The following is a 12027-nucleotide window of genomic DNA, read 5'->3' as shown; positions in this document are numbered from 1 at the left end:
GATACATAATGAGTTGGAATCTTTTTCTTTTAAGAAAGAGTGCAAAATAGAAACTAATTAATAAACTGCCATGAGTTAAGCAACCCAATAAGCAAAATAATGATGGACTGAAGTTTTCCCTACAGCAAGCTGTCATCTCAGTTTGTGAACTGTAAGGCTGATTTCCCCAGTGTTATGCAAAGAAATGGCTCTTTTTTCTTGTACTTAGACTTCATATTTCAGCTACTGAGTCTTTTTTACACTAACTTGGGTTTGCAGGCGAGGAATAAACCCAAGCCTTCTATTCCTGGGCGTGATCTGCCTATGCAAAAATGTGGAATTATTTTAGGGAAGCACATCTTAGTACTTCCAGACTTGTATTTCCACCACCACAACACATGACTACAAATGACAAAATCTAAAGAAAGTCAGACCTTAAGGGGGGCAGATGCTGAAGATTCATTTATTAATGTAACACTTCATCTGAAATCATCTTACATCTGTGTCACAGCTTGAAATTCTTATAATCAACCTAGTAGAAAGTATCACAAGATGCTATTGGCTTGGTGCAAGACAACAGCAAGGAGACAGGACCAGAATTTCCTGCCATACCAAACCTTGTATGTGGGAAACATTATTGCTATTTCAATCCAGTGACTAATTCAAGGGTGAAGAATCAGGTCCTGCCAGGATCACCTGTAATCATCTTGTGGCTGCAGCCAAATTCTGCCTGTTTTGGAGTCTCACATAGCAATCAAAAAGGCAATGGGACAGCTCTGTAAGTGTTACAGATTCATCAGTACAGCACTTATTACTGAGAACCTGAGCGAATTAGCACTGCCTCACTGGCAGCACACATCCCATGGGTTGGGATCCAACCCATCTCCTCCACATGGCACTGCCTGGTGCTGGGCTGGTTCCTGCAGCTCACCCAGAGCTGGCCAAACCCTGCTGGGGTGACACGAGGCACATGCCCCAACTGCGCTCATCATTCAAATCACCCAGCTACAAAACTCAACTACAACGGTTAAACACAAGCAAAACAACCTCATTTTGTGCTTCAGAAGGCCAACTAAGAGTCCTCTCACCATCTATAAATCCAAGAGCAAGACCTGGGCGATTAGGACCGTGTGTTTCCTAGGTGATAAGCCTTTCATTTTTCTGAAAGACATTTGAAATAGAGCATAGGAAGATTAATCCTCCCCAGAGAAGGGAGAGTTCACTGACTAATTTCTCTTGCATTTAGATGTAATAATTAGGCCTATTGATTCTTTTGCTTTGTTCTTTACCATTATAATGAAATAATTAAGACAACTTCAAGGAAGTACTTGAAAGCTCATTTCACTTTGTCTTCTCAAACGTGGGCCACCTAACACTTAGGTGCACACTCAAAGGGAAAAGCAAAGGTGGACTCTTGCCTTATTTATCTCCATAATTCATCAGGCATCAACTTCAGGCAGCAAAGTGCTGCCTCAGGCTGCACTCCATTTGCTGCCTATCATGACTACGAACAGCAACACAAATGAGATCCATCTGGTGCAACCAGGACACACATTGCTCTGCTAAGCTCTCACAGCAGCTTGTTATCAAGGGGGACTGGAGAGAGGCTGACCCCCTCCAAGAGTTATGAAGAAAAAGAAAGCAATACTTGTAATTCCCCCTGAAGAGCCTCATGGGAGCGTTCTTACAAAATATTACGCAAATGTTATTTCCAGTTCAAATTTTTTTTTAGGATTCTTGGAAGATAATGGTAAAGTGTCTACACTGAAGAGCACTCATGATCTCTCCAATCTCTCAGAGAGCAGCACAAGCAGGTTTTTCAAGTACAAGTACGACACTATCCGTGAAGGACTCAATCTTTGCATCCACAGGAGGAAAATGTTACACAAATGGTTTGGGGGCTTCCTGGTGGTCCTCAGGGATGCAAAGCTTGGCTGGATGGATCAGGGCCTGAACAGTGTGCATTGTGCACATCTGCATGGATACTCAGGGAGTGCTGAAACTGGCACAATTATGAGAAGGATGAATGAAGATATTAAACATGCAAAAAGTTCTGAGAAAAGCCACTTAAATTGAAAAGGATTTTCTCATTTCTAATTCAACATTACTAATTCAGCTGATAAGAGTTCTCTGATCTCTCCAGCATGCCTCAGATTTAAACAATTTTAGGCATTTTTGTATTAAATAGCTTTTCAAATATTAATCTTGTAAAAACAGAGGGAAATGCATATGCATTTTAAAACATGCTTGCTTCACAAATACCACTAAAGCAAGCTGATACAAAACCATGGTCTTGCAGCCCTTGAGGGGGAAAGGCAATGACTGAAAAGAAAGAGATCACTCCCCCAAAATGCAGATATGCTGCCCTGGAACAGGACACCCCCTGTGTTAGACGTGGATGAGTGTTTGGGTCCAAAGCGAGCACAGAACTTTCCAGAAGTGGGGCATTCACTGCAGACTGGGATTGAGCGCTGGAGTATCTTGGCCCAGAGTTGACATTGCAGCCCTCTCCACATTTTGCTCTTCGTGCAAAGCTCACCCAGACCCTCGTGGCTGATGTATCCCTGGCACAGTGTGAGCTGTTCATGTTCAATAGGCGTCTCCTGTACCCAGTGGTCACTGTGACAGCAGGGAACCAATGTTTATGATTCAACACTTCAAACAGAAATCTTAGATGTGGCTACCTCTCAACAGGAGGAAACATCTGAAGAATGTGTTTTTCTGATATTTTTACTTCCTGAGAAATGAAGGGTGCTTTCTGTATGACTCACATCCATGTTTTTCACTTGTGATATTTTTAAACTCCGAGATCCAGCACTGATTGGAATGCAAAAAGTGTGACTTTTCTCCCGTCCTACCCCAAAGGGCCTTTCAGCCAGGGACAGGTGACAGCAGGAACTGGGAGTAGGTCATCTCCAGGTTTACAATGGGGGTAGAAAGCTTAAAAGAAACAGCTTTAGAATTGATGAATGTCAGCCATATGTGAAAGCTAAAAGGTTTGATGAAAAAGAAGTACACAGACTTCTTTCCTATGAGAACATAATGTGTATTTGAAAACAAACAGAAAAACTCATCCAGAATAAGCGCTCCTTTCTCTCCTCTCCAGCCAAAAATATCTTTACAGTGTAGATAAGAGCTAATTTTTTTTTTAAATGCAGTTAATTAAATACATAATTCAAAGAGATATCCTCATGACAAGTGATCCAATGCAGATTGTTTACATGAATTTCCTCTCACTGCACATTCCTTCCCAAATTCTGCATGCTTATATTAGGGCATCATGGAGAAATCCACACCTGTCCTAGCTACACCCAGACTGCAGATATAAATTGTCCAGTCCTCAAAGAATCAAAAGATGCAAAAAACAAACACAACAAACAATGATAAAGGAGTTTTTCAATGCTTTGAAACTGCTCCCCAGAGTCCAGCTTCTCTTTCAGCTTGGAGAAGGCTGAAGGGCTCCTTGCTGGACCAAGGCTCACCATAAAATCTCGTTGGCTGGGCTAAAATGTCGTTAGCATCAGGCCAATGTAAATGCTGCCCTTCTTTAAGTACAGTTTAGTTCCTTTAAAACCCCATTCAAGAGACCTAAGTGCCAGCCTCAAGCTCAGACACAAGTAAGCATTCAAAGGAAATTCACAGGCAAGGTTTTGCTCTGGGCAGAAAGATTCTGCTAATGGTTTCACAAAACTTTTTTTTTTCCTCCACAGGAGCAAAAAAGCAGAAGAAAGTTGAGGCAGAAGAACCATACAAGCAGTCAGAACAGCAATAAAACCTGGAAACTCAAGGGTAAGAAGGGGGTTTCTGCCCAGTCAGGGGGAAGGTGGCTGCAGGAGCACACCAGGCTCCTCTGTACTGCCAGTGTGAATAAATAAGAGTGAACCACCAAATCATCTGAAGCAACTCCTTTTAAAAGGAATAACCTGCAAAGGACTGAAAACCTGAATAATGATTAAGATCAAAAGGGGTAACATCAACACAGAAACCTATTCAGTCTATACAAAAATGCCTCCAGCTCTCCATGTGACAGGGAACACACTGTTTGCTTAGCAGCAACACAGAGCTGTACAAAATACAGAGTTTAAATACATTTCCATTCAGATAAGTTATCTTTTCCCCTCCCCACCAGCAGCTTTTAAAAGATTCATCTTGAACTTACAGCACTGGAGGGTTTTTTCTTCTCAGATTTTTAATTCACTGGCATCACAAAGACCTTTAGCAATTTACAGTGTGAAGAGCACTTTCTCCTCAGATTGCCCTGCTTTGAGTCAGTTTGTACACTGTGGTTACCTCATTACTTACATTGCATTACACAGGGGCAAATGCAGCAGGCACTGCTCTCTGCAGCAGATGTGCCCCAGGCCAGCACCAGCCAGATGTTTCCCAGGGCCCCACATCAGGAGCAGGGGCTGGGCTGCTTTACCCCAGCTGCCCCTCTGCACTGCTGAGCCTGGCACAGACCTTCCTCCTAGTCTGAAAGTGGGGTAAATCAGAGAAACTGCAGAGGACACAGCCACACCATCAGGCTACACTAATCAAAGTGCTGCAATTAGCAAAATAAAAAAAAAAAAAACAACAACAACAAACCAAACAGAAAAAAAACCCAACAACAACAAGCACCCAAATTCTGTTGAACTGCAGAAGGAATACTAGAGGAATCAGAATATATTTCTTCCTGCCTCTTGTCATGATGGTCTCAGCTGTTTGTCCTCCTGTGAGTCAGAGGGATGCAAGCCAGACTCCTCAACCCTCATGCCACACTCCCTCCATGTAGTTTTGGTGATAGTTGCATCAGGGGTAGAGCAAAATATTACAGGTTTAGCAACTGTGACCAACCAATGCACAAAATTTTCACCCTGCCACTCATTTACTGACAACAAAATGGCACCTGGGCCAGAAAATCCCATGGGTTTTCTTCAGACATGTTCAAAGCAGAGCATTCCCACATCTTGTTGCCTGATTGCTGCTTCTGATGTCTCTTTTTCATAAGCGCTTCCCATCTCTACATGCTACATGCTGGCTTTAAATATCACAGATAAATACAGGTGGTAAAAATCAGAATAGACTGCAAGAATCTCACCTTCCTCTTTGAAGGCACCTGTGCTTTCTTGGTGGGGTAGTGAGCTGCTGCAATGCCAGGAGGCCAGTCCATAGGAATACGTGACCACTATATGTGGCATGTAGAATCTGATTTTTCTGCATACCACCATATGGAACAGAATCTCAGCGGCATCAAACGTTTACCTAAACTCCATTAATGTCTTCTGCAAGCCAATATTTATAGCATACACACCAGTAGCTGCTGTCAGAGTGTGTATAAATGTTAAACTGAACTGTTAAAGAAACATAATGACAGATGTAGAGATGCTGAAGAGTGCAATCTATTCTAATTTATGATAATTTATTTCCATCATCTGGAGCCCTATTCAGAAGAGAAAGCTGAATGCATCCCAAAGCGCATCATGGGGTGGAGTGTAAAAATCCCCAGAAAAAAAAAATAAATTCTCTTTTAAACGAAGCAAGAATACTCTTGTCCTAAAACCCAGGACATGCTTAGCAATCTCTCTGTGCAGAAGCAATACAGATGTGGGGTACTCAAGCCCTGCCTCTTGGCAGCCCAGTGACACACAGGTTTCAGTGCAATTTGGGAATAGCTGGGAACTGTTTGTCCCATGAGAGACGTCTGATCACTGCTGAGTCACTACTTTTGAGGGGCTGAGCTGCACAATGAACATTTATGAGCTCTGTCAGAGCCCCTCCAGCTGCACGAACAAACAAAGCTGCACCCATGGGTGGCCAGCACTAATGAGCACACAAATTTGAAGAGGGAAAGCCATTTTTAGAAATGACTGAACTATGCCATGGTGAGCTACATGGCAGAAAGAGCTTTTCTATTTGATTTCTCAGCAACACAAGCTGTGCTGGATCAGTTCTGCCACAAGACCTGAACCCCATCTCCATCTCCTGTTGCTGTCATTCTGCTGTGAAAGCCATAATGGAGAGGATGAAAAAAGAGAAGGGGAAAAAGAAGCAGTGACAGCACTTGGTCCCTGCAGTGGGGACCACCACTGGGCATGGAGGACCACGGGCAAGGAGCTGATTTTCATGGCATCATCCCTGCCTGGGAAGCAGCAGTGGCAGGAGGCTCATACCCTGTGGCACAGCCAGCATCCCCTGCATATGTCAGCCCGCCATGGGGCCAGCTCCTGCTGCCTGCCAGGGCCTCACAATCTGGACAGGCACAGATTTTGTGCTGGAACGGGTGCCCTCTCACAGAGCTGCCTGCCACGAGTGACAGGCTGCCACAGCAGCCCCAGGACCATGCAGGAAAACACGGGGGCCCAGGAATGCTGATGCTCTGCTGAGTGGACTGTGCTGCCCCTGCACAGCTCTGAAAAACTCCACAGTCAGCCAGAAAAAGGGCAAGGCACACAATACATGCACAGACTACAGACAGTACCAACATGCACTCGTGGACTTACATGTCAGATGACAATCTTCAACCAAAATAATTTTCTGCATTTTAGACTCACTTTTCTTTTCCCGAAAGAGTTGTCATCTCTCAAAAAAATCTTGACTTTTCTTTCTAAGTGCCAGTGCTAAGGGCTTGCAACATCTAGCCTGGGAACACCACTGCTGTGCCTTCAGTGAGTTTGGGTTGGCCCCCACCCTGTGCCCGCTCTGGAAATCAGGTTCCACAGCCAGACTGAACCATTCCAATTGGCAAAAGGCTCCCACCACTGACTCCTCCAGGACTGAGCCTGGGGCACCTCAGTGAGGTGTGCAGAGGAGGAGAATACAACCATTTCTGAAGAGAATATCTCTTTACAGAAATATTTTGTGTTGAAATATTGTAGCTTCTGTCACAAATATTCCTCCATTCACGATCTCACCAAAGTGCTAGTTTTGAAAGGAAATTGAGATTAAGAATTATTTTTCCCTCAAGTAAATGAGATTTCTTTTCCCAAAGCAGCTCTACCAATGACTCCTTTTGATGTAGCAATGACAGCTTCTTCCCTGACATTTTAGGTACAACCCAAATCACAAAGGACAAATACTCCACATGATCCTTAATCACCTGCCCCAGCCTATAATCCACAAGGAAACTCCTTCCAATACCTTTCCTGCTGCTCTGTGCCTGGCTGCAAGGAAAGCCAGCTGCCTGCCAAATGCTCCCAAACTGGGCACTTGGCTGGGATTAATCGATGGATGTGCCCAATGCACAACACACAGCATTGCTTCTGCTCTCTGACTGAAGAATCAAAGTTTATTAATTATTCCACCTGAAATTAAATTCCTTTCACAATAAAATCTTCATTCTTGGCATCAACCCTCTCAATGGGTAATTCCATCAAGGAAATTCTTCTTGTAGCACCGCTCACAGAAGATTAAAAAATGGAGTGAATATGTTTAGAGAGAAACTCTACTGAGCCACACTTGTGAGTAATCCCTCTGTCCACATGCCCGTGGGTCACCAGTTGGAAAAGGCAGCTTGCAATGCACTCAGCACTTGGCAGTGAGCAGCTTTTGCACTTTTATCCACCCTCAAATGCATCCTTGCATCTGCATGAAAGATTAGAACAAAATGCTGCGACGACACAACAGCACACACCACGTGCATCAGCTCACCAAGATCAAAGGCACACAGCAGCGAAGAATTTAATTAAAATGTTAAAATTAAACAGGAAGGCATCCATTGTTTAATTTTTTGGCAGGCATCTCCTTTCAAACCGGGCCCTAATTCCATTCCAGCACGCTGACTGCCCCTGGAGATGGCAATCCGGAGAGCCCTGCCGGATTTATCAGCCGCTGGATTCAGCGGTGGGGGAATCCCATGCTTGATTTGGCTTTCAAGCACAGTCCCTAAAAACCAGTAAGAGAAACTGAAACTCAGCTTCAAAGGATAATTATTGCTATATACATATTCTGCAGTAATAAGCCAATTTTCAGTATCAAACCTAAGCCCCTTGGGCTGGACACAAGATACACCCAAGAGCATCATTCCCCTTATAGTCCCAACAGGGAGGTGTGACCTTGCCATGTTCAACCACTTCCCTCCATAAAAAAACTGTTTGAAATGGGGTAAAAAACTGATGCAAAGAAGTGGTGATTTGTGTGCAACATGACCTCTGTGTGGGGAGGAGCAGGGGTACACAACAATGTGGTTTTAGACTTGCATGCAGATGGGGGCCTTGTCTTGTTTGGTTTTGCTTTGAGCATACCTCCAGCACACAGCCAGGGAGAAGATTATCCTGAAAACAGTTCAGGCAATGCTCAAGTTTGCTTGCTCAATAACTGTAAGATATTTCCTGGCTTCCTGGGGTATTTTGGGCTGAATGCTTAAGGCAGCCATAGACCATACAGCCTACCTCAGGGAGGCTGAACCAAGAAGCCAGATGTCTTCTTGGTTTTTGGGAACCTAGAAAGGAAGATTTTGCTACTCTTTAATACTATTTGGGATGGCAGAGAGGCTTTTCACCTAATATGAAGATTGTCAGATGCAGTGTCAAACATGGGGCCCCAACACAAGCACCCAACATATACGTGACAATGGATTTGAGCTGGGGCTTATCACTTCAAGCCAAAGATACTTTGGATTTGCATCCCCTGAGAAATGACACAGGAGGGCAGAGCACTAACATCAGGAAAAGAGAAGACTGAGGACAAACACAATAAACTTCTCTTTGAAATTCAAAGAGCTACTGTAGAGCTGTTACTAGAAATTACTTCCTGATGTATCAATGATCTTGCCGATGTTGGTTAGCATTTCATTTTGAAATCTTTTGGGCAGAATTTCACCCTCAGTACTTCAGAGTTTTGAGTACTTCTAGTGAATATTCAGTCGGGCTGTTCACAGCAGGCTCTGGTACTTCTCATAGAATAAAGATCAAGTTGACAGGTTGGGACTTTTGCAAGAGTCAAATCAGATTTATTTCTGACAGCAGGTCTGGGACTGTACACCTCTCCTCTGAAAATGGATAAAACTTCATTGTAATCTTCCTGCTTCAGTTTTTCTCCTGCTTCCTTAACACCACCTCCCTCCTGCACATTTTAGTGACTAGGATGGGGTCTTCTTATCAAAGTGGCTTCTCCAATCCAGCAAAAGCTCCCTGTGTCATGTCTGATCACGTAAAACATCCTCACCAGCTTCTGCCTTGCAATGGCCCTGCCAAACTGGGCTGAACATCTGTACCAGGACTTATCCAGGAGCTGGAGCCCCCAGAGCTCCCCACAGTGTTTATCCCAAGCTTCAGGCTGCAGCACTTTCTGCTCCCCACAGTATTTGCTCAGCAGCTCCCACAGGCTCTAACACAGCCTTCTCCCAGATGCTAAGGAATTCTGGAAAAGGCACAGACAGAACAGCTTGCTCAGAGAAACACAATTATCCATCCATTAGAACATTGGGGGAAAAAAAAAAAAGAGGAAAGGTAAAACAATAAAGGGCAATGAGCACATTACTTCAGTCTTTCCTGAGCCTTTTTCCTGGGTCATGCCCCTACCCCTCTGCTTTAAGGGCCACAGCTGACATTCATCTTGTGAGACCTTTCTTCTTTGCTCTCAACACTGAGGTCCATAACATTTGCTTCATGCCACAGATGGCTGCTCATCTGGAAAACCCTCTCTCCTTAGGGGCCACACCAGTCTTATCCTCTGCTGATCCTCCTCCCCTGGCGGCATTATGAAAATACTTCACCACTGTAGAACCCAGGCTGTCCAACAAGACTCTGCTCCCTCCCAACACAACCAACCCCTGAGCCTGACCCACAGGAGCTCTGCCCACACCATCCATTCCAGCTTAGCACTTGCAAATGAGTGCAAATGCCCCATCCAAAAATCTGGAGTATGCACTCAGGGATGTGCCTGCGTCCATAGGCTGCTAATGACACAACACCTGATATTTTTGTTTATATAAAATATTCTTAGAGAATGCTTCCTTGCTTCAGTACATGTTATATATCAAAGTGTTTCAATGATGTAAATTATATCTACAATTATAATAACTGGAATCCTCATAATTTTATGTGATTTAGGACTTTCCTTAAGCATGGGAAGCACTATTAGCTTTTATAACTGAGTGAAATATTCAGAATGGGAAGACAATGCTCCCAAACACAAACCTGAGAAGTCTCTATCACAACCAGAAGATAAAACTGTGCAAATTAAAGGAAAATCTTACAGTTTGCCTATATTCAGGATTCTTTTGCTTTTGCCAAAAAGCAAGCAAGCTGTCACCTTAGCAACAATGTCACACTTTGCAGCACATATGCCACTTTGAACAAACACCTTAAACACAGCATCTCCACACTGTATATTCCTTTCTATAATGTTCTGAACAGCACTCTGTAGACTCCCCTGGGAGTAAAATCCATGAAGACCCCTCTGGCAGCTGCTGGGCTGGACAGACAGACAGCCAGGTGCTGTTTTCCAAACTGCACCCCAGGCCCATAAGGAGCGTTTTCACTCAGTGCCCAAGGGGAAAGCTGGGCTTGCAGAGGAGCAGCATTGTCTTCCACAACCAGCCCTGTGCAGAGCCCAGGGTCACCTGCTGTCTGCCTCTCCTCTTTCCCTGCTCAGGACAAGGTCCTGTCCCCTTGAGCAGAGCAGAGAACTTCACCAAGCAACACCTCCTGCCCCTTGGGACCACATATAGTGCCATGAATGCAGGTTAAACTAGGGACCTGAGCATCCAAATGATAAAAAGGGTTTTATCACAAGTATCCCCAAGCCTGTCCTCTCCCAACTGCAACATCTGAATCCAGAGATGTCAACATGCAGGGCTTTTACCCGGAGCTCCAATTATGCAGATGCTGATTTACAGGAGTGATGACTGAAATATCGCCCTCATAAAAATTGTCAAGGAGACTTTAACTGTGTTTGTCTAATAGCAGAACCCTCTATCTGCACACATCTTATTGCTAGTTTGAAAGTCAGATCATTTTTGTTCTTCTTTTCATAGAAACCTGGTTTGCATATATAATCAAATTTAGCATTAATGAGTCTCTTTTCTCATCTTCTATTCCTAATGCTTCAAACAGCCACACTCGGATAAGAGCAGCCATTGAAATGGCTTGCCATGAGATTTTACCAGTTTCTCCCAGGAACTTCCACGGCAGCAGCATGTAACTCCAAAACATTCTGCTCCTGGAGCCCTGTCTCTCAACCATATGTGCTAATCCTACATAATTATTTTATACCAGGTCACACTCTGGGCTGTTTGAGGAACATCAGGATTTAAATGAACTATTAGCTGACCTTTTAAAATCAGCTCTTCCATGTGATCACAACATGGTCCTAAAATGGAAAATGGTAGGCATTTTCCAGATGAAAGATGTCATTTATTTGCAATGTGGTCGGGCACTGCTGACCTTTTCTCTTCCCCTGTATCAGCATTTGTACCATTTTAACAGCAACTTGCTGATAAGCACAGTTCTCAGTTTCCAACCAGATATGCATGCAGATAATGATGGATGTGAAGAGCAAAGCAGTCAGCTCTCTGCAGGCTGCATAAAACATGGGACCACAAGGCAGATTTCCTGTTCTTTCAGTTGTGTTCTGGGTTTTCCGTCTTTAGAGCTCCCATCTTTTTCTGCTACCTTGATCTAAAACCGTATCTTTCATCAAAGCCAGAGGTCTCAGAATCACGAGACTCCCAGTAGCTGAGACTTTAGAACCACAAGGTAGAACACCATGCTGGCACTGCTAGTGCTTCTGCTGCCTTGATGCCAGTCCCTGGCAGAGTGACATTTGGCTTCCACATCTGCCTGCAGTGAGACTACAAAAACTTCTCAGATCCTCCCTATTGCACACCTGATGTCTAACAGCAAAATCCACTTCCTGGGCTCTAATAAAAATAACTTGTCTGACAGAGTTCCCTGCCTGCAGATTACCCCAATAAGTGCTCAGAAGTTGCAGGCCCAAAGCCAAGGACAAATGAAGCCTGTTCCCAGGGCTCAGGTCTCCTGGATGCTCACATCTTGTTGGTTCATCGTGGCAATTTTTGCCTGCCCAGAGCTGCAGTGTATTTTGCATGCATTATGCTAAGCTGCC

General features: G+C 44.1%; 1 protein-coding gene across 2 annotated transcripts in view; it reads right to left on the bottom strand.

Moving 5' to 3' along the window:
• Positions 1 to 12027, bottom strand: part of SYNPR (synaptoporin) — a 99923-nt gene that overhangs the window by 82734 nt on the left and 5162 nt on the right. The window contains exon 1 of one of the 2 annotated variants that reach the window (XM_077184360.1): positions 5060 to 5146. The exons of the other annotated variant lie outside the window; for it this stretch is intronic. Coding sequence (XP_077040475.1) covers positions 5060 to 5131 — 72 coding nt within the window. The 5' untranslated portion in view covers positions 5132 to 5146. Of the gene's footprint in view, positions 1 to 5059; positions 5147 to 12027 lie in introns of those variants that run through there. 2 annotated transcript variants of the gene reach the window in all.

Source organism: Agelaius phoeniceus, chromosome 11, assembly GCF_051311805.1.
Source record: "Agelaius phoeniceus isolate bAgePho1 chromosome 11, bAgePho1.hap1, whole genome shotgun sequence".
Lineage (NCBI taxonomy): Eukaryota > Metazoa > Chordata > Aves > Passeriformes > Icteridae > Agelaius > Agelaius phoeniceus.
The sequence above is the reverse complement of the archived record's forward strand: the minus strand, read 5'-3'. Positions and strand labels throughout refer to the sequence as shown.